The following is a 27,311-nucleotide window of genomic DNA, read 5'->3' as shown; positions in this document are numbered from 1 at the left end:
GCCTTACCTTGATCATCTCGTTTCTCTGGGACTCTGGGTCTCTTCCCGCCATGGGAAGGATGCGGATCTTCTGTGTTTTGGAGCAGCGGTCGGCCAGGGACAGAGTCATCTTCCTGTGGGTGGCGCTGTCCGTGGAGTGTGGCCTGCAAACGCACAACAACACAGACATGTTTACCTCTTCCACATACACTTACACACACGCTACTGTATTCAAATGCATAATAACACAGAGTTGTTCAGCTCTTCCACTTACACATACGATACTGAATTCAATGCAGAACAGAACAGACATATTTAGTTCTTAATGCTTACACAGACACATGCTACTGAATTCAATGCACAACAACACAGACGTGTTTAGCTCTTAATGCTTATACACACACACATATACACACACACTACTGCATTCAATGCACAACAGAACAGACATGTTTAGCTCTTAATGCTTATACACACACATACACACACACGCTACTGAATTCTAATGAATCTGATCTTCAGCAGGAAACATCAATATGCAGACCTAACCCACCACTGTCAGAGCAGGTGAAATTTATCTATGCATACAAGCTACATAAGCAAGTTATTCTTGGTCATAAAAACAGTTTATTATAGATCCTATATTATAAATTTTAATCATTCGGTGTTTGCCAACAGGTTTAGTGGTTATTTTAGGTGCTAATATAAACCACTCTGAGGTCTGTCTGATTAAACATCACTACAGATTAACTGAGCATGTGAAACACAGCCCCTCTCTCTCTCTCTCTCTCTCTCTCTCTCTCTCTCTCTCTGAGCCCTCAGACAGGAGCAAAACGATTCCCCTCGGAGCCCAGAGCGATTGTTTCTGCTGTCACAACAAGAGCTTTGAGGCGGGCAGACAAAATGTACAACAGGCAAAGTGTATAAGCCAATTTACAGCACAGAGAGGCTTAAGCTGTTTTGACAGAGAATACCACAGAGCATTATGGTATTACAGCATAGTGTACATATTTTAGCACTGTTTTCATTTCAGTAGGGTCCGTTTTCTAATATTACAATGAAAGAAGATAAAAAAAAAAAAAGACTTTTTTCACCCTGCAGAACTAACCTCATTCAGCAGAGAGGCCTTAACTCACCTGAACGTCAGTTTGGTCTTAAACACAGCCTGACCCTGCAGTCCAGTTCCCTGACGGATAAACAGATGGTTGTGGTCGCCCTGGAGCGGAGCCTTGTACACGTCAAAAACCTCATTACCCAGGTGCAAGGACATGCTGAAAAACACACACGCGTACACACATCCTCAGTGTATATGAATAAGCTGAGAATTCAAACTGAGATTTTCGAGCGAATCCGAGCCCCTCACCTCCCGTCAGACCATTTGACGATACGGGCGTTGCTTTCCCGGATCTCGCTGCCCTCTTCATCTCGGCGAGATCTCCACCTGATGGTGTTCTCCACCTGAGGGGTAGAGAGGAGAGAAGGTTCTGATTACGTCACAGCGTCTGGTGAAAACGGAGCTCGCTGAGAGGGCTCGATGATGTTGTTGTTCCACCACAGGCTGCACGGAACAGCGCCGATACTCGAAGCTTCGCTGAGCGGAAGCTTAACACGGACCCGTCTCCTAAACATACCTTCAGCTTTAGCCTGGTCCTTCCCTCCTCATCCAACATTTCCTCATCTTCAAACTCGTCTTCGTAATACTGAGGATCAAAGGGCCTGGAGAGGAGGGAAGAGGTGTGGTTTTTACTCACAGCTGTAATCTCATTGGACCAAAACAAAAAAGCACAGTCAGCAGAACGCGAGTTACAATACACACAACTTTAAATCTAAAAATGAATCAGTCAGGCGGTCTCACTGATTTCAGGTTTGTGTATGCTCCCTTTGAGGAACTGGCAAACGTAAAAAAAAAAACCCTTACTTTATACGATACGGTCTTAACTGTCTACGTTAGACCTAATGAAACACCTGTGATGTTAAAGCAGCGTGCGTGTCTGACGTAGGCGGGGGGTGGAGCTTACCTGGGCTCCACGCTGAGGAAGTTGGGCAGTTTGACAAAGTACAAGTCGCTCCCCAGGTCCGTGCTGACCTTCGGGATCTCCACCTCTATCCTGGTCTCCGGAACTGGCTCCTCCTCCTGCTGCTCCGTCTCCATGCCGTCCTCGTTATCCTGTAAAATCCGAAACAGAGACAACCGCTCGTCAGACGTCCCAGCGCCGACGGTAATCCTGCGTCGCATCGACAGACGAACTCAGGAGGCTCACCATTGGCTGCCCTGGCGTCGGTGGTTTCTCGGCATCGCTGTCTGACGAGATGTCGTCCGCCTCCCCGAACAGGTCGTCTGCCGCTGGTTTCTTGCCTAAGGGATTAGTTTATGGTAACTGACATGCTGTACTGCAAGGCAAACGCTGATTAGCGTCCCTGTGTTTTGCATTGAGTGAGTACGCGGGGAAGGTATTGTGCTAAGCGAATGCATGTAACATAATGTGAAGGTATTCCTACCTCTGTGTGTTCCTGCATCACTGTCAGAGTCTGAATCTGATGCCAGTTTCTTCTTCTGTCGGATAAAGTCGTCCTCACTGTCGCTGCCCTTGACAGACTCTGCCAGAAATAACAATATCCGGTTTTTAAATGTTTTTTTTTTTCACTGGTGTATACACATAAACATTAAAGGTCTATGTCAGAGTTTTCCTTTTCCCAAAACCATTACTTGCTCACTCACCGGACTTGCGTTGCCTGCGCTCGTCTTCGGAATGATCCTGCTCGTCGTCGGAGTGCTGGGGCTTCTCTTCGTCGTCCGATTGGTCACTTTTGGCCTCTCTGCCCCACTTCTCATCCTCTGAATGGGCCTCTTTACCTGAGCCCTCCCCGTCTGTGTGTGGAGTGGCCCCGCCCGACTGAGGTGTTACGGACCGGGGGCTGCCAGCGTCAGAGCGGGGGCTGCCCATCCCTGACCGGGGGCTACCAGAGTGGTGACTTCCTGCCCCTGACGCAGGGCTGCCTAAGTCTGACCTGTGACCTCTCTCGTCGTCCTCTTCCTGGTGACCCTCAGAACCGCTGTGCTGCTCCGCATCAGATTGCTCGTTGTCCTCTTGCTCCGAACGCATGCTGGCGTCTGACTGATTTCCCGACCTCTCCGATTGGTTGTCGCTCCCACTGTGTTGGCTCCCATGCTCGTCTTCGCTGTCGTCCCCGAACAACTCTTTGTTGCTCGGCTTTCCTGCCTCCTGGCCGTCGTCGTCATCGTCATCATCCTCGCGGTCTCGCTCGCTCTCGCTACCCGAACCGTTGCTTGCTGATCTGGGTCTCTCGTGTTCCGAATCTGATCCAGACCCAGAACCCGAATCTGTGCGATACAGAAACACAGAAGTTAATGTTACGCCGCAATACTGCACACAGTACGCACCGTACCTACCTTACCTTACCTGATCGTAATCTACTGAAATAAAATGAGGGGCAACTGTCGGGGCCATGCACGTCCTAACAACAAATGTCCGTGGCTACCGTCTGGCATATCCGGACAACATAAAATCTTCATGAGACTACTGCTTTTGGAAGTGGCGGGACGTACAGGTTTCTTGCTACTTAATCCATTGAGCAACAGCCGTGTGCCCTAATCAGTCAACCAGCTAGCTAAGGTGATGTGGTTGAAAACGTCCACTTAAAAGAAAAAAAAACAACCTAAATACGTTTAGGCCTTTAATTTCGCATATACATCCGTACTTATACAGAGATATTGACACTCAGATAAGAAATAATAAGTTACCTCTTTGCTCATTGTCGCTGTCGCCATCACTCCCGAACAATTCGTCCATGTCCGCCATTTTTGGAAGTGTAAATAAAGCATCGTTTCCGGGTTACAATATACAAGCATAAAAGTCCTCCAGATTCGCTGTAGTATTCTTTAGGAATTGGGTGGAAAGTATTGTCAGTTAACATTTTGTTATAGAATATAGAGCACGCTCTGAAATTACAACAAATAAATTGTGCTAACCTAACACATGTCATAAAAAATGATGCGTATATGCTCAGTCTGCTCTTTAAATATTTTTCGTGATGTTATGACTTTGAACCACCGCACTAACCACGACTTTTGGGCTAAAGTTGTCAGTCTTGTCGGGGTAGTCGTATTTTCATAAACAGAGACAGAATCAAATCACGTTGGTTTTCGGGTGACAAATCAGCAATGATGAACACTTTGCGCACTGAAAAGTTTATGTTGGCGCGTAATGCGTTTTTTATTTTTGTTTTTCCCCCGTTGTTGTTCTCAACACCTTGTGGCCTGGTAAACTGACCTGTTCATTTTCTAGCACAGTGACTGGTTGACCTGTCTCCACTATTCGCGTATTACTCGAAAATAATTAATGTTAACAAAAATAACCCCAGGTACCTTTTTGATGCAGTATCTAAACTTACCCAGAATCACTCCCCTCAATCAAGCCGTTTTACTGCAAACGATTTTGTTGAATTTTTCTCGCGAAAAATAGACTTAATTCGTCGTAATATTCAAATTAATTTATCAAATCAGACTGCCTGCACGCTCTCCGTTACTGCCTCTACGATTAGTCAGGATGTGCACCCTTTAGCTCAATTTAACCCTATCTCTCTAGACGCGCTGCCCAAATTGGTGCACTCTGTTAAACCAGCTTCTTGCCTCCTTGATCCCCTACCCTCTAAACTTTACATAGGCTAGAGCTTTTCTCGGTTCTCCGCCCAACAATCTTTTATATCTGGTGTTTTACCCTCCTCTTTTGAAACAGCAGTGATCAGGCCTTTACTTAAAAAAACGAACATTGACCCTGAAGCCTTAAATAATTAAAGGCCAATCTCTAATCTCCCTTTTCTTTCAGAAATACTTGAAAAAATTGTAGCTGCTCAGCTGAGAGCTCATATGTCCTCTAACAGTCTGTTTGAAATATTTCAGTCAGGCTTCAGGTGTTTTCATTCTACTGAAACCGCGCTTACTAGAGTAACTATTGATCTTTTATTAGCCATGGATACTGGTGCTACTTCTATTCTTATTCTGCTTGATCTGAGTGCAGCATTTGACATGGTCGATCACACTATATTGTTAAAGTGCCTGGAAAACCAAACTGGCATTTGTGGCCTGGCACTCTCTTGGTTTAAATCTTATCTCTCTGAGAGAAAGCAGTGTGTCCACTATAATAATGTGACCTCTGAATACTGTAAGCTTAACTATGGTGTTCCTCAGGGATCAGTCCTCGGCCCTCTTCTATTCTCTATTTACATGCTCCCTTTGGGTGACATTATTCATAGTTACAACATTAACTTCCATTATTATGCTGAAGATACTCAGATTTTTTTTACCTATCCAGCATAATGACCGCTCTGAATTGGCTAACCTTGAGGCATGTCTTTGTGCTGTTAAGGGTTGGATGTCTTCAAATTTCCTGATGCTTAACGCAGGCAAGACTGAAATGGTGGTCATTGGTCCCCCTATGCTTAAGCATCTTTTTAGCGATCTTACCCTAAATTTTGACAACTGCATCATCTCTCAAAACTCTTCAGCTAAAAACCTTGGTGTGATTTTTGACTCTAGTCTCTCGCTAATCACTCATATCAAGAACACAACCAAAACTGCCTTTTATCAACTCTGTAACATTGCTAAAATTAGGCCCTTTCAAAGTATGGCTGATGCAGAAACCATTGTTCACATATTCGTCACGTCTCACCTCAATTACTGCAATGTTCTTTACTCTGACCTGCCTGCCTCTAGTACCAAAAGTCTTCAGCTGGTCCAGAATGCTGCTGCTAGAATTCTGACCAGAACGAAGAAGTTTGATCACATTACCCCTGTCCTGGCTTCCCTTCATTGGCTCCCAATTCATGCAAGGGCAGATTTTAAGCTCCTCTTATTAACATATAAAATTTTACATGGGCTTGCGCCTTCCTACCTGTCTGGCTTAATTACACCCTATAACCCACCTCGCACCCTGCGCTCTCAAGATTCTGGACTATTAGTCATTCCAAGAGTTAAAAAGAGTCCGCTGGCAACCGAGTCTTTTCCTGCCGCTCTCCCTTCCTCAGGAATGGTTTACCTACAGAAGTTAGAGAAGCAAACTCTCTCAATACCTTTAAAACAAGACTAAAGACTTATCTATTTTCTCAAACTTATGCATAATATAATTTTGATTTGACCTTGTAATAGACATGTAAAACCCTTCGAGACTATAAATAGTGATATTGGGCTCTAAATAAACTTGTTATTATTATTATTATTATTATTATTATTATTATTATTATTATTATTATTATCTGCTCTTCAGACCAAACGAAGGATGAACTCTTAACTGAATATCATAAAAAGTGCGCTGTGAGATTTTTAAACAATTCTTTCTTTTTTCACATGAATTGAAACTAATTTATACACTAATGTGTATTTGTTTTCAGTTGGTGTTTTTTTTCTTTATTCAGTTCATTTCAGTTCCAGTTTGTTTCCTGATCTGTTGTTTGGAACTCTCTTTAGCCAATTCACAGAAAATGAAAAGAGCTGTTGAAAGAATATACATTAGTCTATTGTGCCGAAAGGTTTCTGAATTGTTCCTAATTTTTTCTTTCCTTTTCTTTTCTTTCTTTTTTTTAATTTTTGAGGGGATTGGGTTAGTCATGGAATATATTTGTTTTGTCCCAGTTCCCAGTTTTAATCAAATACCCGCGATTTGTTTCAAAACATAAAGTTGTCACTCTTCACTCAGAGGTCACTGAAACCTCCGTCCTGTTGACACGCATTGTGCAACGTCCCTGCAATTCAACCTTTTCTCATTACGGACGTGTCACGACTCCTCATTCAAGCCCTTGTCATTTCCAGGCTGGTACACTGTACCGTCAAGGTCCGCTACCTGCAGCAGCGGACCTTTGCAGCTCGTCCAGAACGTGGCGGCGCTGCATGTATTTGATCTCCCCAAACTCTCACGCCTCCACTCTCTCTTCTGACTGCCTGTGGCAGCATGTGTTCAATTCAAAGACCCTGGTTGTTGCATACAGTACTATGAAATGAACTGCACGTGCAGGCAGTGGTCTGCCATTGAATTACATTATATACATATGTTCCCTACTACTGGAACCACGAGTAGTATTTGTATCAGTATCAGTATTTTGTGTATTAGTATTAGTATCAGTCTTCTTTAAACCTGTTCCTCACCTCGGATGATTGAATTTACACCGATCGACCAATTGGTGGGGCTGTAGGGTTAAAAAAAAAGAGAATCCCCTTGAACGCTTTCCTGAGATCACGCTCCGACTGAAATTATAACAACATCGCATTCCCCTGAATTCTCCTCAGCTGATTTATCTTAATTTGGCATTAACTCTCTCAAGTATGAGGCGGTGTCCTATCAAGTCGAGTCGGGCATAACACTGAACAACGAGAGTCACAAATCACAAGAAAATACAGTGGTAGCAACAGCTGGTCGAGTGACTGAAGCTATGTCTGATGGAGTTCTATAGGAAGACACACGAATTCTAACACCAGTACAAAATGATTATAGGCTCCCGCTGACTTGATCACTAAATCGTAATTTACGAACTGCAGTGATTAACTATGCTTTTGTTGAGGAGCTATTGGCAGATGTAGGAGATTAGAGGAGGGGAAGGAAAACCTGATTACTATTGAAGGCAAAGACGTTTAGAAGCCGTTAGATTTGACAGCAAAAAGCAATCGAAAGATCTTATAGGTATACATCAAAAGGAAATCTGATAACTGAGCTGATTTATAAATAGAGATAAGGAATGATCAAGTACGGTACTGGGTTACATGGTGCACAGCGGCGCCGTGGCTTAGTTGGTTAAAGCGCCTGTCTAGTAAACAGGAGATCCTGGGTTCGAATCCCAGCGGTGCCTTTTTAAATGGTGATATTAAGCTTTGAGCGTTTTCAGGATGTTGTCCACCATCGAGGTAAATTATGTAAAAATTAACTGACTTATATACATTCACTGATAGATAAACAAATATTGATTATCATTCGACTTTTGTGTGTATTTCGGAACAAAAGATAAAATAGTTCAGAAATATAAAACTGTTCTGGTGTGCGTGAGAACGTCAGGCAAAGCGTAAAGAAAGTCAACCCAGCTGCTGACACATACGTTGCAAGTGGTGCTGAGGTGTTTAAAATGTGTTTTAAAATGAAGTCGTGGTTTCCAGTGAATACTTTTTAATCACCAGACCTTGCTATGCAGTGAGGCCCTCCTTCCTTGTGAGGGCACGGTTTGACGACAACATGAAGGGGAGTACTGAGCAGATACTTCACACGGGATGGGGAAAACGTTTAACAACTCGTTTTGATTTTTTTTTCACTGTAATCACAGCACCTCCAGGGATATAACTTATTTAAACCGCAACCACCCTCAGTGCCATTCGAAATGTGGCGTTTAGCTTAGGTGAAGTAGTAATCACAGGAAGTTGATTTGAAAACGCAGCCTATTCTGCAACACAGACACAGATTTTACTCATACAGCGCTGAGATGTTTCATAGCAGCGGTCAAGGCTCAACGCTCAATGTTTGTGAGCTGCAGCCTTCAGGTTAGCACTTGTATGTTTCTGTATTGAGGGATCGCTTTGTCGGAACGTCTTGCCGCATATATGGACATTATTTTCGCGCATTGCACGCCATTGTGCATCGCACCGGATGGCTCACATCAGTGGCACGAAATGATTGAAAGCTACCGCTAGCACAACTGCTAAAGTGAAAACATGACTTAAATCACACGGCGAAACGTATGGACAGCGGGGCGTGAATGATATTGTTACGTTTTGAATTTGCGTAAAGTTTTGCAATCTGAATGAGGACTGCAGATCGTTTTGCAAATCGGAAAAAGGAGTGCAGCTGAAGCTACCTACGACAAGGAGTTTTTTGTGGTAGAATGTGTTCCCTCCCTTACTAATTACTTTGTCGCCCTTGAACCAACAGTCCTGCAATACGAAATGGAATTTTTATTTGCCTTAATTTTCACGGCCGAAAATTATTATTTTCAAGGGATATATTAAGGTGAACGATGCCTGTTAGTGCCTGGGAAAATCTTCTGAAGCGCGCGCTACAGATGCTGAGAAAATTATTTCGAAGATGACAAAAGAATTACCTGTGCTTTTCAAATAATGGAGAGGACTGGAACGCCGAGGCGGTTGTTAGTAAAATGGATACTTTTGCGCTGCGTTTGGGTTTGCGTAGGTGAGTAGCCCACCTTGAGGAGCGTATCATTCGTTTTCTCTGTTTATGTGAAATATTTGCTGAAACTGCATAGTCCAAGATCACAAAACAGTGGTGATTGACTTAAGGTTCCCCACATTGTTTACCTGTAATTTATCTTTTTCAATAAAACGCTCCTTTCTAATCGACATTGCGGTTTGATTAACGAAGAAGCTCGGTTATGCAAATCGCACTAATTGAACAATCCAACACAGGTGAAGAATTCAAATGAATAACGTCCGACTTAAAGCGAGTTGTTGCAAGCGTGTTACTTTTCAGTAACCAGTGTTTTGGAGCCACACAGATTATTTGAATAACGCAAATTATGCATGGGAACTACTGTGTTTTACGTCGATATACTTAAGTGATGACAGACATAAAATGATGTATTGTGTAAACAAAGATGTGTCACATCTCAGTGGTCGTAGAGATCTCTAGAATGCCAATGGTCTGTCCACCCCAAGGACTCAGAAACATCACAACGACATGAGTGTCTAGATTTCATGAACCATCTTCATCGCTGTTGCTTTAATGCTTTCGTCAAACGGGGTCTAGTATTCTTCATGTTAGTTAGGAAGCAGGTTTTTACCTAATAGGATGAGACACTTGAGTCATTGTGACGAGGGCAGCACCCAAACAAACAGTATAAGGATTGGTTATGTTGTGGTTTGCAGTGGTAACCTTCATGGCCCTTCGTCCCGTAGGATTCGACCGAAACCCATGCGCTCCTCCCGTTTACAACCCCATTTGATTCCAGAGAGAGGGGGGGGGGGTGGAAGAGAGGAGCTGGAGAATGTCCTTAAGAAACATGAGAGGGCTCTGACAAAGACACTCTTCTCCTCTATTTATTCTCACACAGAGGGATTTGCAGGGGGGGAAAAAAAAGAACTTCCCACAAACCTAGTCATGTACTGGGAGAAAGAGAGGTCGTGCCCCGACACGTTTCTCCTCACGAGGCAAGCTCCAAAACCTCTGTGTGAAATAACCAGCGTTGCGATTGTGTTCAGTCTACCTGCCATCGAGATCGCTGGAGTGTGAAAACTTAACAAATTTCGGCTCTATTGGTCCCATGTTTGTTTTAACTGTGTCTGACTAATCAGCACTGGTCAGTTTGGGTGAGGTTGTATGCTCCAACTTAAACGTAAAATGCATAATGCTTTAGAGAAGAAACGTACCATCATTGGTCCCGACTACTGAATGCTGGCTTTGTGTGACGGTATGTTTAAACATACGGTTTAGTCTAGCTGGGTCTTTGTATCGGAGTATAAGGACCACTCTCAGATACCTTGCCACGATGGCCCATCAGCTGATCGAAACACCCTAGAAATAGTCGGAAAACACATTACAAACTGTCATTATTACCTTATTACATTATACATGTTATTATTATTCCATATGACTTAAGCTTTAGTTTGAATCTAACAGCACCGTTGATTCACCGTTCCAATGGCGATTTATAATTCGCTGCACTGAATATCACCCGTAAATGCTCACTTTGATTACGTCCCCTATTCCTCCTTAATATTATAATTACTATGGTGAGAGTTTCACTGAATCCCAGATTACACCGAGGTTCATCTGTCCTGTGAATGGTTCACAGTGACGAATGTTGAGTCAGTCGTCCTGTTCCCTCTCTGGAGGATGTGCGTGGGCGCGTGTGTGAGCGAGCGTTGGAATGGGATGCGTTTCAAACACCTGGAACGAAAAATCATTGAAATGAACTATGGCCAGGACAAAGAAAAACAGAGACTTTAAAATAAACCGAAGAGACAGATCATTGACTAAATTTATACAAACTGATAGACGATTTTCAAATCTGTATTTTGTGTGAACATCCTATATTGTTGTTGTTGTTTTTTTCTTTCAAGTCGATAGAGTTTTTGATATCCAACTGATGCTGATAAAAATCCAGGTTGTGAGAGACTTTATGCTGTCAGTTTTGAGATCTCTCTTATTAAGGTATATAGTGTATCTGACCCCAGACAACAAAAGACCCCACAAAGACATGAGCAATGTGTTTGTATAACAGGATAAAGAAAAAATCTTTTCATGCGGCACAGACAGAATGAGAGGGGCAGTGTTTCTCTCTCAGCTTGTCCTTGTGTTTGGCACTGCGAGTGTCAGTCTTCACACTGGGAGCCAAGTCACGCAGTAAACCGTTTCACCGTGTCCTCTGCTTGACAGCACAGACACATTGTCTCTCTGAGAAACACACAGCACAGACACACACACACACACACACACCACACACACACACATACTGGGAAAGAAACAGTCTGCTGCATGCACACGCACACACACACACACGCACATACACACGCACATACACACACACACACACACACACACTCACACACACACATACACACACACACACACACACGCACTCACACACCACACACACACACATACTGGGAAAGAAACAGTCTGCTGCATGCACACGCACACACACACACACACACACTCACACACACACACACACACACACACACACACACACACACACACATACACACACACACACTCACACCAGGAAAGAAACTGTCTGCTGCATCCACACACACACTCACATACACAGGCTACAACACACAAATCACTGTCTCGGTACCTGCAGTGTTCTCTGTTCACACATAAGTATATTTGCTGAACATAGGTTGTTGTGAGACGGAAATCCAGACCAGGGGATAATCTTTAACTGAATGCTGCTGTGTCAATGAACGCATCTACATTTATTTGCGCCCCCCCCCCCCCCCCCCCCCCCCCGGCATATCTGTCCTCTGAGAATCTTTCACTCCTTAGAAACCGAACGAGTTGTTTGTCCCAGGGGCAGGGTGAACTTGCTGCAAAACGACTCGTAGACTAATGAATAAACGCAGATGTGAGAATAGCATCCATGCATGGTTTCAAGCATCCTAAAACCTGACCTGCATTAAGTGGAGCTTCATATCACCCGCGTCTTGGCAGGGAATTAGCTGCCAAGCACTTAATTTCCTAGGAAAAAAAGACAGAGTGTGTATCAGCTGGCTTTGGCAGCACTCAGGCATTTGAGAGATGAGGGGTAGCAGAGAGAACACACACACACACACACACCATTTCTGTGTTTGATCACTGTAAGCCGTGAGAGCAGATGTGCTTTGAGAAGTTGATGTATCTGTTTTCCTGGGGTAGGAGGGCACAAGGTACCTTTTTCACACTCTCCTTCCCCTCTGCTCTCTTCTCTCTGTCTCCGCTCCCTCGATCTGGGCTCCATTTTTTTCTCACTTTCACACCCTCACCCTGCTGTCTCTCTGTTGGAGACCTCTCTCTGTCTCTCTCCCACGAGTAACAGAAGAATTCCCTAGAATTCCGAACTCCGAATTCTGAAAAACAGGATTCTGCTTTCTTTCTTTCTTTCTTTCTTTCTTTCTTTCTTTCTTTCTTTCTTTCTTTCTTAAATTTTTTCTCAATTTTTTTCTCACAAGTCTTACCCTTATCAATGAATGCCTTTCTTACTCACGACTTCTCGTTCTGGGGAAAATCCTGTGTTCCACTATGTTTCTCAGGAACCTGAGCAAGATGCTGGTCTCAGGGTTTATTTTTTTTTTTTTCTTTTTATGTTTGTAAGACGGAACAGATTGACCTACACTTCTACAACACAACACTTCATCACTCCTGTCATCTCAAAATGAAAAATTGTCAGAATAATTTCCAGCCCATCATGCAGCTTGAGATCTACACACTGAAGTAACATGTTCAGATTCAGTAGTGGTGCTGCAATACACACTTAATGTCTTAATAATCAGCACCTCTCTGCAATGCTATGGAAGACATGTTTCTGTCACGCTCAGTATTTCAGAATACCTGCAGTACGTGTTACTTTCAAACAGCTCAGAAAGAAACGACATTACAGGGAACTGTGAAAGGTTTCATGTTCTCTCTCTCTCTCTCTCTCTCTCTCTTTTTCTTCACAGTCATACATGTTTGAAACTGGGGGGGGGGGGTGTTATTATGTAACTTGAGCCCAATATCGACACTCTCCAACAGGAATGTTCCTTAGCTGTTAAACTATTGGACAGTTTTGATGTTTGGCTCACGCTATCTGTGTAACTGAGAAATGCTGGTTTGTGGAATACAAAACATGATAGAATCGCCAATGCCCACTGCTTCACACCCACACACACAACCATACTCAGCTCCCTGGTTTTATTTGTGAAAACAAATGTTTCTCTCTCCACCCAGTCCACTGTGTTTCCAATAAATGACCTATAACCTCATTGAATAAAGCTTTGGAGCTCAGGTAAACATACCTGGACTCTGACTACAATGGCTGACATGGACTTTTCAGTTCTGTAAACTGAGTGTCTTTATCTCCATCTCAAATAAGCTGTTTACTTACAGCAACAATATAAGAGATTTACCCTTTGTCTGTTACACAGAGGATGAGTTCGTAAAGCAGAATAAAGATCTAAAATGCCTCTTATATAAATAGAAAAGATATTGTTGGTAATGTGATAAAGAGCGGGAGAAAGAGAGAGCGTTAGAGAGAGTTAGAGAGAGAGAGTTACAGAGAGAGGGGGGGGGGTTACAGAGAGAGGGGGGGAGAGAGTTACAGAGAGAGGGGGGGAGAGAGTTAGAGAGAGAGAGAGAGAATCAGAGAGAGAGAGAGAGAGAGAGAGAGAACAGAGAGAGAGAATCAGAGAGAGAGAGAGAGTTAGAGAGAGAGAGGGAGAGAGAGAGTTAGAGAGAGAGGGGGGGAGAGAGTTAGAGAGAGAGAGAGAATCAGAGAGAGAGAGAGAGAGAATCAGAGAGAGAGAGAGAATCAGAGAGAGAGAGAGAGAATCAGAGAGAGAGAGAGAGAGAGAGAGAGCTCAGCAGACTGGCAGTGAGATGGTGTTTGGCCTTTATTTAAACCCTGTGATGTCACAGAGCACTTCCTGTGTCAGACTTTGATGAGTTTTGGCCCACTCTTAATGCAGGTCTTTGTTTAAAACACACACACACACACACACACACGCTGACTCGACAGGGGCCAGGCGTGTTGTCTTTAGTGAGAGACAGCCTTGTGTTTGGCCCAGGAGAGGAGCAGAGGGAATCAGAGGAAGCAGAGAGACAATAGACGCTGACAAACATTAGGTCACGTCAAGATATTCAACAGGATGTCCGCGATAAAGAGGAGGTCAATCAATAGATGTTTTCAGAGAGAGAGATGCTTTATGCACATTACAAAAAAAAAAAAAAAGTTAAAATGATGTCATTTTGGTGTTTGGTTTTTCGCTGATTATATTACTTCAAACCAGCATCGCTTTATGAACAATAATATTTCATGAATATAACACCATTGGTACACTGATATTACGCCGTTTGTTTTGACTGCGTTTCAAAATGATATTTCTTTTTTTTTTTCTTTTCTCTAATTTTATCGAAAAACGTCAATGGAAATTCCCCTAAATGAGAGAGATGGATTGTGTTTCTGTCTGCTGTAAAGGCTGGTGTAGGACTCCAGAATACCTCCACTTATCCATAATTCAATTCATCACATCAACTCATCATTAACAGGGAGGCCAGTCATAAGAAAGACCAATTAGTCTCCTCCTGCACACACACACACACACACTCGCACACACATACACACACACACACACACACACACACACACACACACACACACACACACACTCTCTCTCTCTCTCTCACACACGCACACTCACTCACATGCACTGACTTGCCCAGTCTCTCTGTCTTTTTGTTATTCTTGTCTATTTCTCACTGTACTCAAATCTTAACAGACACAGCTATTCACTTGTTCACATTTACACACACACACACACACACACACACAGCAAAGGGTTATGTTTCAGCTCAGCCTTACTGTCTCCTCTGTGAAAATGTGCTAATTGTGGATCGAATTCTTTCTGTATCATGTCTCTCCACAAACCTGTGCAGGAGAGTGCACAGTGAACATTCAGCTCACAGGCACCTGGTTTATTTGTACTCAGCTGCAGTGTTTTCTCTTTTTTTTAAGAGCTGAAAATTGTGAAATATGAAACCTTGAGATCTGGAAAATGGAAAGAGAGGGTTGTGTGAAGAGACGTGTGTCTTTATCCCTCCGTCAGAAAGATTCAGAGCGTGGCGGAGACATCTGACCGTCTGGAGTCAGTGTGACTATCCTGAGGGACCAGATCTCAGAGACATATTGGTGTGAGATAGCTCAAAACTTGACAACTTTGACAGTTCTCGGTTTCCTCGGCAACCACCACAACCCCAACACTCGCTCTTTCTCTCACTCTCTCACTGTGACTGACTGAATCACTCACCCATAGACAAACAGTATAGCGCTTATTAACATGCGAAACCTTTGTCATTTTCATTTCTAACCTTCAGTTGTTCTCGCAGAAGCATCTGGGTTTTCTGATGTGAATCAGAGTGCAATGAGCAGTTTGACAAGAGAGCAAATGGTACTAAATGTAGGTTATGTTGCAATACTTTATCAGTATGTGTATGAATATACAGGTTTCATTAAATGCGTAATCCTTGTGTTCGTCTGTGTGTGTGTGTGTGTGTGTGTGTGGTAGCCGCCTGCAGTGGGAAGGTGGAGTTGCATACAGAGAGGAGAGGGGTGATCTACAGTCCCTCCTGGCCCCTAAATTACCCCCCAGGAGTCAACTGCAGCTGGAACATCCAGGGAGAACGGGGTGATGTCATCACCATCAGGTACTGCATCTTCACTTCACCAAAAGACAATAATCATTGCTTACACTCTCTCTCTCTCTCTCTCTCTCTCTCTCTCTCTCTCTCTCTGCTGCCCCCCCCTCCTTCTTCCTCTCTGTTTTCCTATGCACACCTTCTTCTCTCTCTGTAATAACATTGAGTCATACTCTCCGACCTGTCCAGACCTCTAAGTACATTAGAGTGAATCCTATGGAAGTCCTTTCTTCAGTCTTTCTTCCCATAATTGTATCGAATTGCTTTCCTGTCGCCTGCGTGGAGAGAAAGCTGACCTTAAGTCTCACACACACTGTAAGATCCGTTTGATTAGCAGTGGCGAAGCCTCGTTGCTTCCCTCATTCCGAATGCTGATAGGGAATTCTCGGAACATTAGCGCGGCCACACTGATGCAGTGGAAATGTCTGATTCAGTCGAAGAACTCAGTGTTCTTTTGAGATGCATCTGAGTGCTTTGTTCTGAGGCCTGGTCCTTGGGGTAGGGGGGCGGGGGTGACAGTGGAGATAATTGTTCTCTGGAGAATACTCTGCATGTGTGTGCATGCATGTGTACGTGTGTGTGTGTGCGTGCGTGTGCATGTGCACTTGTGTGTACATGTCTTATTTTCCTGCACTAAGTCTGAAATCCACGGCATATAAACAAAGGCTTACAACATGGTTATTGAAACATGGCCCTAAATTTTCAGCTGGCCTGTCGACTTCTGCCCTCTAATTTGGGACTGATTTCCATTGACAAAACAGGTGTGCATTGTTCAGTCCAGGAGTTCAGTAGTTGTGTTTGAAACAAAAAAAAAAAATCAGCAGGACTTGGAGATTCAGGCAAATGAATAGCCCGGGCTTACTGTTAAACCCTCCCCTTTAAATAATATAAAGACCTGCTTCACCCTCGAATCATTTTAAAAGGCAGCAGAGCTGAAGGAAGACACTGACAACAAGCTGAGACAAAGTTTATTGCAGGTGCCACTTAAATACAGCTTTTAAGAGATTATAGTGCTTTAAAAAAAATGACATCATCTCCTAGCGTATGGCAGCGGTCCAGCCCGTCAGTGGACAGAACCTCTAATGACGGAGATGGTTATAATGGCCCCAGCTCCGAGTGCTGGAGAACTTTGTGAATCGATATTCCACTACACTGCGGCGAGAGGGCTTCTGTGGAGCCAGGCCAGTCCACTGTTCCCCATCAACTGTTTTTTTTTTTTTTTTCCCCAAAACCTCCTCCTGCGTTCAGACAGATAGATGGTTGTCCAGTGTCCAGCTCACTCAGCTGAAATAAAAAAAGAGGGAGGGGGGGTGACTCCTAAAACTGCTGTTACATGTCATTTTTTTTTTAGCATTTCAGCAGAATAGCAGAGTGGTTGAGGGAAGCTGTGATTGACATCTGGGGTCTCCATGGTGATCTCACCAGCATTCTAATGATTTTCTAGGAACAAGAGGAAGCTTTGAGCTGTCTGACTGTAAATGGAGTTGAATTAAATTCAGCTGAAGCGTTAGGGGGAAACTCTCCCTTAGATTCCCATCATACAGGAGAACAAAAAATCGCTAATGTTTTAAAACCCACACTAAAGAAATGAACAGATGGCTGTTAGGTGTTGCTGCTTAGGTGTAGTCAGTTGTTGGTGTGCAGGACCGAAATATTTCTAACTGATGAGTGAAGAAAGCCTCTGAGATCTTAGCGTGACTCAAGTCCTATCACAGAGAAGGTAACTCCTTTTATTAATCAAACTTCCTCTCTCTCTCCCTCTCTCTCTCTTTTGCTTACTCTCTCCCTAACTCTTTTCTTTCTCTCTCTCCCTCTCGCTACCCCCTTTTCTCTTTCTCAGTATCCTTCTCTCTTTCTTTCTCCCTCTCTCCTGCTCCCTTTTTCCCTCCCTCCCTCCCTCTCTCCCTCCCTCCCTCCCTCCCTCTCTCCCTCCCTTACTGTTGTGCTTTCTCTCTCTCTCTCTCTCTCTCTCTCTCTCTCTCTCTCTCTGGCCTTAAAATATGGCGAGTGTTTTCATTTAATCCGTCTCTTTAATTTAGCCAGAGAATGCCTCCTAAAGGCCAACGGATACCGTTATGAATCTGTGAATGTGTGGATGTGTCAGGTTGTGAGAAAGGCTGTTTCCTGTTGCCTTGACGCTGACGTTATCTCACAGATTCCCAGTGTTCCGGCCTTTCACTGAAACCGCCAGCATGTCGTTACTCTGTCTGATGTGATTACGGCTGGAGTGGTGTCTTTACTGCACTGCAGATGCACTGTCTGCCCCATGTTTAAGGCACAGCCATCAACACCCAACCCCCAACCCCCCCCCCCCCCCCCCCCCCCCCCCCCCCCCCCCCCCCCCCCCCCTCCCCACTCCTCTTGCTCTGGTCTTTGCTGGTTGGAAATCCTGCAGTCCCTGGAGATATGACGTGTGCTCAACACTAAGACCCAATTTACCACTCAGCTGATCCCCACATTTCACATGGTTTACATCATACACATACAAACACATACACACACACACACACATACATACACACACACACACACACACATACACATGGAATTACAGTCACACACACACACACACACACACACACTCTCACGCACTCACACTCAGTCACACACACAGGCGCTCACTCACAGTCACACACTCTCTCTCACACACACACACACACACACACATGGACTTACAGTCACACACACACACACACACACACATGGACTTGCAGTCACACACACTCACATGCAGTCACAAACACAGGCGCTCACTCACAGTCACACACTCTCTCTCACACACACACACACACACACACACACACACACACACAGAGCTCTGAGCTCTGTCCCTCATAAATGCAGTGCATCATCAGTTGAATAAAGTTTACAGTGACCATCAAGACATCGAGACACCAGTTCCCTGCTTGCTTTTAAGTCTCTTTATCTGTGAAACCTCTTCGTTGCACTAAGCCCATTGCCGTGTCTGCTTTGACTTGGCCCTGTCCTCGGTTACAGTTTCCATAACTTTGACCTGGAGGAGTCGGGGCACTGTACAGGGGACTGGCTCTTGCTCGGTCCTACGTGGAGGGAGGAATATCGGGTGTGCGGTTCTCTCCTTCCCCCTCCGTTTATCTCCTCCAGAGGACGGGTTTTACTGGACTTCCACTCCCAGCCCAACAGCTCTGGACTGGCCCAAGGTTTCCGCCTTTCGTACATACGCGGTGAGTTGTCAAGCCACACCCCACGCCACTGTAGCGTGTGTGTGTGTGTGTGTGTTTGCGTGTGTGTGTGTGTGTGTTTGCGTGTGTGTGTGTTTGAAACAGAAACAGGGTTAGATAGGTGGAATACAAGTGACTTTTTTTCTTCAGACATTGTCATGATACTGAGGCAAAGTAGGCTATTACGAGTACAAAGCTGGTTCTGTGATCGTGATAAATGGAGTAGCGGATTTAATTACACTTAATTTCACAATTAAATAACAGTTTAGACTCGTCAGAAGTGGAACGTATCTGTTAGCTTGGCTATGATTACACTGATTTACATTTTGTTTTGTGGAGTTTGACAGCTGGCTAAGCTATTTCCGAGAAAGACTGGACGTTACTGGAGCGCAGACGCTGTCTGGACCTTAGTCTTAGACTGACGTATTATGATTATTAGCTCTGTGGCTCACGTATAGCGTTACTGTTAAAAGAGTACCTGAACCAACTCCGCCAAACGGTACGTTTTTATCACGGTGGTGTAACGTCAGACAAAATGGATGTTTACGTTAAGAGATGGATAAAAAAACGATTCACGTAGACTATATATAGCCACAAGACTAGAGTATCGTGTTACTTAATATTACCTTTCCATTTAGGTACACATCTTAAATATAGTTCGTTATGCTAAAGCTTATATTTGTCATTCCCTGCTGACGTGTTATGTCTGTGAGAGCGGATTAAAAGGTCCAACAACTGTGCAGTGTCCCAGATCGAATATACCGGTAATGAGGATAAAGCGACTAATTGGCTATCATTAAACAGTCCCTAAAGGCAAATTCAGCAGGCTAGTATTTCAGTATGTGGGTTAGTTAGCTGTATAATCAATACAGCAGCACAGGGGAGGCAAATCTAGTATTTTTTTTTAAAACATCTGACATATATTATAATTGACAGGTCTGAAGGCTTGCATTTGTAAAGCTGTTATTGGCGTAGCTTTACTGGATACGTTGGTAAATTGTTGTACAACCTGTTAATCACAACCTTTATTTTAGGTTTTGCGTAATGTAATATTGCATGTTACCTCATTATGCTAATACCGTTCTTCTGCTTGTTAGATGTTTATTGTCCCTATTGCATCATGAGACTGCTGTTCTCAAGACTCTGTCTCCATGTGTGTGTCTGTGTGAGTGTCTGTGTGAGTGAGTATATGCGTGCGTGCACGCATACTTGTTGTGTACACAATTTACTCCATATCCATGGTCTTTGGTTTGCAGCTGGGTAGACACAGGTGTGTATGTAGGAGCGATAAGTTTGTGTGCCTGCGTGCGTGTATGCGTGTTGGCATTTTTAACGTGTAACCCGCCTGCCTGTGCGTAGGTCGTCTGGGACAGAGCAGCTGTCAGAACGATGAATATCTGTGCGGGAACGGGAAATGCGTCCCCAGGACGTGGCGTTGTAACGGACTGGACGAGTGCGGCGACAACACGGACGAGAGGAACTGTGCCCCGCCACCCACCGCGGCCCGATCGAGCCTGTGCCCGCCGGGCATGCTCCAGTGCACCCAGGTGAAGTCCACACGGTGTCTGCCCACCTCGCTGCGCTGCAACGCCGTCCGAGACTGCCCCGACGGCTCCGACGAATCAAACTGTCCGGACACCTCCTGCGGAAACCACCTGGCCAACTTCTACGGCTCGTTCGCCTCTCCGGATTTTTTCCGGCCGAACCGGAGCGGAACGGACCTCCACTGCACCTGGTTCTTGGACACGCAAGATCCCAAACCCATCCTGCTGAGACTCGAATTGCAGCTGAGCCCCGGCGATTCCGTCCGCGTCTACGACGGTCTGGGGGAGAGAGTGGACCACCTGCTCCAGACGCTCTCTCACCATAACAACCGACGACCCACTCTCCTGGAGTCGAGCCACGGACAGATGACCGTACTGTACCACGCCAAGCCTCGCAGCCGCGGGCGCGGATTCAACGCCACGTACCAGGTCAAAGGTTACTGCTTCCCCGGTGAGCTGCCGTGTGGCACCGACCAGGGCTGCTATTCGGAGCGGCAACGCTGCGACGGGTACTGGCACTGCCCGTCGGGCAGAGACGAAGAGGGCTGTCCCATGTGCCCGGCGGGGGAGTACCCGTGCGAGGGGGGAAGCGGCGCGTGCTACACGGCCTCCGAGCGCTGCAACAACCAGAAGAAGTGTCCGGACGGCTCGGACGAAAAGAACTGTTTCAACTGCCAGCCCGGAAACTTCCACTGTGGCACCAACCTCTGTATCTTCGAAACCTGGCGCTGCGACGGGCAGGAGGATTGTCTGGATGGCAGCGATGAGAGGGACTGTCTGGCGGCTGTGCCCAGGAAAGTGATCACAGCGGCTCTGATCGGGAGCCTGGTTTGTGGTCTGCTGCTAGTCATCGCTCTGGGCTGTGCTTTCAAACTATACTCTCTGAGGACACGTGAGTACAGGTGAGTCTGAATAACAGGTTTTTTTTTTAGAGGCGAAATCGAAGCACGTTTTTTTTTTTTTTTTCTGGTTGCGTTCTTGTTTTTCTTGCCACCTTTTCAAAGTCTAACTACTTTATGTTTTCTTTTTTTGGTTTATTGATCAAAATGACAGTTTGGGGTATAGAATGCTCAGTTCAGAAAAATAACTGTCAAATTCAGTCCAGCAGATAACACACCAGGCTGAACCTATCAAACCAGCACATGCTTTAGCATTCACTCAGACGCTATCAGTCAGTGAACACTAATCCAAGATATGTTGATTCTTTTTTTTTTCTTTTTTTTTTTTTTTGGTGGTGGTGGTTTATTGATGTTTCAGAAACGTATGAGTGACTATGATCTTAAACCCCATAACTGTCCTTCTCACTCATCTCTCATGGTGGAATTTTTTTTTTTTTTTTTTTGCAGTCTTCCAGTTTCCTATCTCACCTCTTCACCACTGTACTCTTCCCGAACCTCCTTTCCTTTCTCCATCTCTCCTCACTCATCCGTTATTCACGCCTCACTGGCAGGCCCTATTCACTGGCAGGCTCTTTACCTCCCCTTCCCCCGTTTAATTAAAATCGCCTATCTTCTCTGCAGCCTTATTAACGCCTGAGACAGCCAATGAGAAACGGCTGTAATCCTGAAGCATACCTCGGAGTTGGAGGCAGAGGCTTATCTGTGCTCTGAGGGCTTACTAAATGAAACAATGCCACTGAAAGGCAATACACTGAAATACTACTGAAAGTCATTATACTGAAGCACCACTGAAAGGCAATAAATTGATGCATCAGGGACAGGCAATACAGCCCTTGCACGTTAGCTTAAAAAAAAAAAAAAATTCCCTGGAAGTTGAAGAATAGACATTTGCTCGGAACGCTTTCATTCTCCATGACCTCACTTGTTCGCCCTGTCTGAAAACTGTTGTTGTGACAGTCTTTCACTTTCTGGAGTCAAAACTAGTTTCGTATGCTTTTCAGATTCACTAGGCATGACTTTTTTTTTGTGGTTGTTTTGTCCTCACAGTGTTTTGAGTTATAGACAAAGATCCAACAATAATGGAGCTGGACAAGATGTTCAAAGCACTGGAACCCTCTGTTTCTGTCTCTCTCTTTCTGTTTTTTCTTCTCACCTCCTGAGTGCAAGAGAGGAATAACTGTAGCTGACATATTTCCACTGGCCTCTACTTGTTTAATTATGTCTCAGTTTACAGTCTTGTCACGACTAGCAGTGGTGACCTGATCTCCCAGAGAGACAGAGGGAGAAAGAGAGAGGGAGAGAGAGAGAGAGAAGGAGAGAGAGAGAGAGAGTGCGCAAGAGAGAGAGAGAGAGAGAGAGACGGAGAGAGAGAGAAAGACCCCACTGCTTGCAGCCCTTTGAGTAGGACTGGCGAGAGGTTGCTATGTTTAGCCGCTAATAGCATCGCCCTTGTTACGCCTCAGAAATAATGAGACACTTGTGTGGACAGCCATATGAGGCCCCAGGCTGACTGTGCTTTGTTTTCTTCAAATTAGTCAGAAAAGATACATCAAACGCACAGAGAGCAACTGTCATTAATCAGAGGGACCCAGCTGCCGCCTGATCATTAGCACTCTGGGCTGTAATGTGTTGTAGTGCAATTAAGCAGGCTCCCGTCAAACGGGCTTATGCGAGCGGTTATTATGCATTATAAAACCGTTACGTCAGCCCTTATGACAGTAGTTTCTCTGTGTTTCACCCTCGCCCTCAGAGCCTTTGAAACCCAGATGACCCGACTTGAAGCAGAGTTCGTTCAGAGAGAGGCCCCGCCCTCTTACGGTCAGCTGATCGCCCAGGGACTTATCCCACCTGTGGACGACTTTCCGGCCTACAACCCTGCACAGGTATGTTCTTACTTCATTCAGGTAAACTGGCACAGTTATAATATAACACCCTGCACAGGGATATGTATGTAATGCCATTAATGTCCGACAAGAGAGAGTCAGTGATGGGTTCTCTGAATTTAGAAGTGTGTCTGTATGTTTCATTACTTCATTGTGACAGATGCTGACTTGATTTGAAGTCGCCTGTCATTTCTCACCATGTTGTGTGGAAAAGCATTTTATGTCTAACATCCCCCTCAGGGATGATGTTTGGATCCTGAGGCTAAAACTGTCTGTAATGCTCTCAAAATTAGAGTATTCATCAGCGTTAATCTGGATTTGTGGGGATAAAGAGGGTTAGAGAAAATTATTTTATTTATTTATTTGGGTTTTTTTCCCCCTTAACCATGACTTATGCCACTAGACAAGCCTACGATTTTCTAGAAGTAGATGTGTGAGTTTTCAGTCCTTTGCTGAATGGATGTTTATCTAACACTGTGTTTTTAGCTAACAGCCTGTGTGACGCTTTTCTTCAACAAGATAAGGCCTCTTATGACTCCCAAAAGGCTGATACTTGTGTAAAAAACCATGATGCTCTACTTGGGCATTTCTCTCTGAGCTGTAGATATACAGAGACTCTCTCAGTAGACAGAGTTAAGTGTTTGTCAGAGAGCAGAACTGTTACCTCAGAACAGCTTCTGTTGCTAATGTCTGCTAATTACTGGGTCACACCACTCCAAATGAGGAGCTTCTTAGTCCAGCCTGCTTTATCATTAATTAATGAGCACGCTTAGTAGGTCGGAGCAGACACAAACTCACACAAACACACACACACACACACTGTTACACCTCTGACTGAGCTGTGTGTGGCTAGCGCCATGTGTTAAGGAAGGGAAGCTAACCATGCTCAACAGCACAGCTGGTACGCTAACACGCTCTCTCATCAGGTGCTCAGACGGTCATTAGATATTCAGCCTTGTGTGTTCCGTGTCAGAGTCAGGCAGAAAGAAAGGCAGCTCCGGGCTCAATAAGAAACTTCCTCTGTCTAATGTGTTGAGTGTTCATAGAAGTCTAGCATTGCAGGGTGTGGTTTCTGATGATTTGAGTCAGGGTTAGAGAACACGGTTAGCAATCATCAAAGCCCACAGATAGAATGACTCAAGCCTCAGAGCATGACACCTAAGACCGCCCTCAAAAAAAAAAAAAAAAAAACACAGTAAGAAACCATACTCATATACTGCTAATCTGAAATTAAAAATGTCTGTTTCCGTGGAAACGAGAGGTTGTTCTGCTGCTGGGTTATTGACAGGACTAATGGTTCAGCTGGTATTCTCTCTCTCTCTCCCTCTTTCCTTTGCGTTTGTCAGGCATCCATGCTGCAGAACATACGCACGGCGATGCGTCGGCAGATCCGGCGACATTCCTCCCGGCGAGTTTCGTCACGCCGGCGCCTTGGCCGGCTGTGGAGTCGTCTCTTCCACCGAGGAACACGCCTACGGGGGCAGATTCCTCTCCTAACCCCCCCAGGGGCGTCACAAAACACCCCCGGCCCACACCGCTACCACACTACGGACGGGATTAACGGGATTAACGGAACCGGAGGGGTAGGGGAGGATTCAGAGGGCGGAGCTGGACAAAGCACCTCCCACTGCTCCACCGCAGCGCTTGGATTGGCCCTGCAAGCTCACGCGGAGGTGCTGTGTCGCGCCCCCTCGGACTCACCTCCTTCCCCTCTCTCCCACACCTCCCTTGCCTCGGACAGCTTGGAGGATGACAACGAGGAAGAGGAGAGATCCACAGGTCCCTCAGGGGTGCACACAAGTTCAGAGCCCAGTCCTCAGACTCCTTCTCCTGTTCAGCGAGATGCAGAGACCCCAACTGCACCTCCGCAGACTCCCGTGACCCCAGGGAGCTCACACTGCTCCTACAACCGCAGGGTCTCCCGGAAGCTGGTGCAGGGGTTGACTGCTAACCTGGGCGGCGTGACCGTGCAGCGTTACTCTTCGCTGGGCCCTTCTCCTCTCACTTCTCCTGAGTGTCCGCTGGCCTCTGGACTGGCTCAGAGTGAAGAACAGGAGCAGCAGCAGCTGCAGAGACACAGTGCGGCCCCAAGAGGGCGCTCTGAGCATAAAACGCTCAAGGAAGAAACAACAATACTGTCACAGTCACCGTACGGATTCAGGAGCAGTGAGGAAGACGAGGATGAGACGCTGCTTATCTACTAAACGTCACCTTTTCTCTAAATCCTGACCTAGTGCCAACACAATGCAGGCTGTGTCGTCACAAAGTTACTAAACAGGGCTTTTTTTTTTTTTGCCCTTTTTGACTTAGTCCTGGGTTATAAGGGTTCATATCAAACACTGGACAAAGTTGGTCCCCCTCTTATAAAACGGGATCAGGCTTTGGCTTTTTTTGGTTTTGGAATTTGTTTTTTTAAATTTCAAAGGACACATTTAACGTTGTCCTGAGACTGTGAGATGCTGGCGTCAAACAGGGACCTGTTTAAACACCGGGTATCAGGAATCATCTCGGAATGACCAGCCCTATCCCCGTGAAAAATCCCTACAGTATGTCAGTGGCTCTTTTGCTGACCGTATTTTAGACCCAGGAACACCCTCCTGAGCAGTTGCAGACAGCACAGGGCTGTTTTAAAACATTAGAACAGAGACACTGAACAGAGAGCTGTTCACCAGTGAGACCTGTTCCACTCACATGCCTTATATGAGATTTACGACTGACGGTCTGACCCTCATGTCGGTTTTCTTAACAAAAACAAATTTCGAAACAGATCAGCGTGGTTACGGTCAGACATGAATGTTTGCCATGGTTTTTACATTTTCAGGATCTGGTTTGTCATTGAGTTGTCTTTCAACATGTTATATGTATACATTTTTTTTTGTTCTGTTACTCCCAAAAAGTCTGAAACATGTGGGGAAAAAATAATTACACGACAATGTTTGCTGCAGTTGATTCTCAGGAGACAGAAATGACCTGTGGTCATTCTGTGTTCAGATGTTTTGCCTTGCTTTTGTTAGAGAGAGGCTGTGTGTGTGTGTACACTACGGAAATGAAACCTCAGGGAGAGGAGTTGATGGGAAGAAAAACTTTATCTCTGGTCGGAGCCCGTCTTTCAGATGTACTCTGTAAAGAAAGATGTAATGGCTATTTGGGATCGGGGGGGGGGGGGGGGGGGGGGGGTCTGTTTGCCTCCTGAGCTCTGCTCTGAAATCTCATTCACTGCCAGAGGAGAATCTGAATGTGGTTAGATATGGAATGAGAGGTAGAGAGAAAGAGACATGATAGAGAGAGAGAGAGAGAGAGAGAGAGAGAGATCTGCCCTTATTTTTTAAATATGCTGTTTGCTCCACCTCCACTAAGTGTGAAACAGAACACGTCCCCTGTTCTCATTTCAGACCAATGGAAGGTTTGATTTCACAGCCTATCAAGAATGAAAGATAACCTGTGAAGACAGTAGACGCCCTATCTGATTCATGTCGAAAGGAGGTTGTTGAAAAAAATGAGCGTGATTTTTTTTTTTTCTCACATGGTAACGCTGAATTTATACTTTAATCACCAATAAGTCACCGTTAATGAATTATTCAGTAGTGCATTCTGTGTAGTTTTAGGTTAATGTAGAGTGTTTGTGTGTAAGATGGCGTTGAGCTGAGTTTGACTGACGAATGGGAGATGAATGGTCGCCCTGAACACAGATATTTATGACAGATTAAAATTTCACAGAGGGGGACTGTGAAATGTGACAGGAGCAATAAGCAGCTGCATTCTTGAGAAATATATTGAATTTATACACACACACATACATATATATATATATATATATATATATATATATATATATATATATATATATATATAATGTGTATGTATATACTGAATGTCTCTTTACCTTTTTTCACTGTGTCTCAAAGACAGTGGTCCGGATTCACTT

At 44.8% G+C, this 27,311-nt stretch overlaps 2 protein-coding genes and 1 non-coding gene across 5 annotated transcripts in view; 2 read left to right on the top strand and 1 right to left on the bottom strand.

Annotated features, from left to right (window-relative positions):
- Positions 1–3,800, bottom strand: part of leo1 (LEO1 homolog, Paf1/RNA polymerase II complex component) — an 8,434-nt gene extending 4,634 nt beyond the window's left edge. Inside the window, exons 1-10 of one of the 3 annotated variants that reach the window (XM_030765724.1) lie at positions 3,743–3,800; positions 2,942–3,322; positions 2,699–2,848; positions 2,458–2,577; positions 2,241–2,317; positions 1,998–2,146; positions 1,611–1,695; positions 1,343–1,437; positions 1,116–1,250; positions 8–143 (exon numbers count right to left, since the gene is read on the bottom strand). In XM_030765724.1, the coding sequence (XP_030621584.1) occupies positions 8–143; positions 1,116–1,250; positions 1,343–1,437; positions 1,611–1,695; positions 1,998–2,146; positions 2,241–2,317; positions 2,458–2,577; positions 2,699–2,848; positions 2,942–3,322; positions 3,743–3,800 (1,386 nt within the window). Of the gene's footprint in view, positions 1–7; positions 144–1,115; positions 1,251–1,342; positions 1,438–1,610; positions 1,696–1,997; positions 2,147–2,240; positions 2,336–2,457; positions 2,578–2,698; positions 3,323–3,742 lie in introns of all 3 variants that reach the window. The other 2 variants (XM_030765723.1, XM_030765725.1) reach the window with 2 other exon arrangements.
- A 3,962-nt stretch (positions 3,801–7,762) lies between these two features.
- Positions 7,763–7,836, top strand: trnat-agu (transfer RNA threonine (anticodon AGU)). Its single transcript has one exon. It is a non-coding gene; the product is annotated as a tRNA-Thr (tRNA).
- Positions 7,837–9,088: 1,252 nt separating this feature from the next.
- lrp3 (low density lipoprotein receptor-related protein 3) lies at positions 9,089–25,590 on the top strand. The gene is made up of 6 exons (XM_030794101.1): positions 9,089–9,161; positions 15,731–15,869; positions 18,858–19,063; positions 20,420–21,506; positions 23,254–23,386; positions 24,733–25,590. The coding sequence occupies exons 1-6, from the start codon at positions 9,089–9,091 to the stop codon at positions 25,588–25,590; spliced, it is 2,496 nt and encodes an 831-aa protein (XP_030649961.1).
- Positions 25,591–27,311: the final 1,721 nt, after the last annotated feature.

Source organism: Chanos chanos, chromosome 2, assembly GCF_902362185.1.
Source record: "Chanos chanos chromosome 2, fChaCha1.1, whole genome shotgun sequence".
Lineage (NCBI taxonomy): Eukaryota > Metazoa > Chordata > Actinopteri > Gonorynchiformes > Chanidae > Chanos > Chanos chanos.
This window is presented reverse-complemented; position numbering and strand designations above follow the sequence as displayed.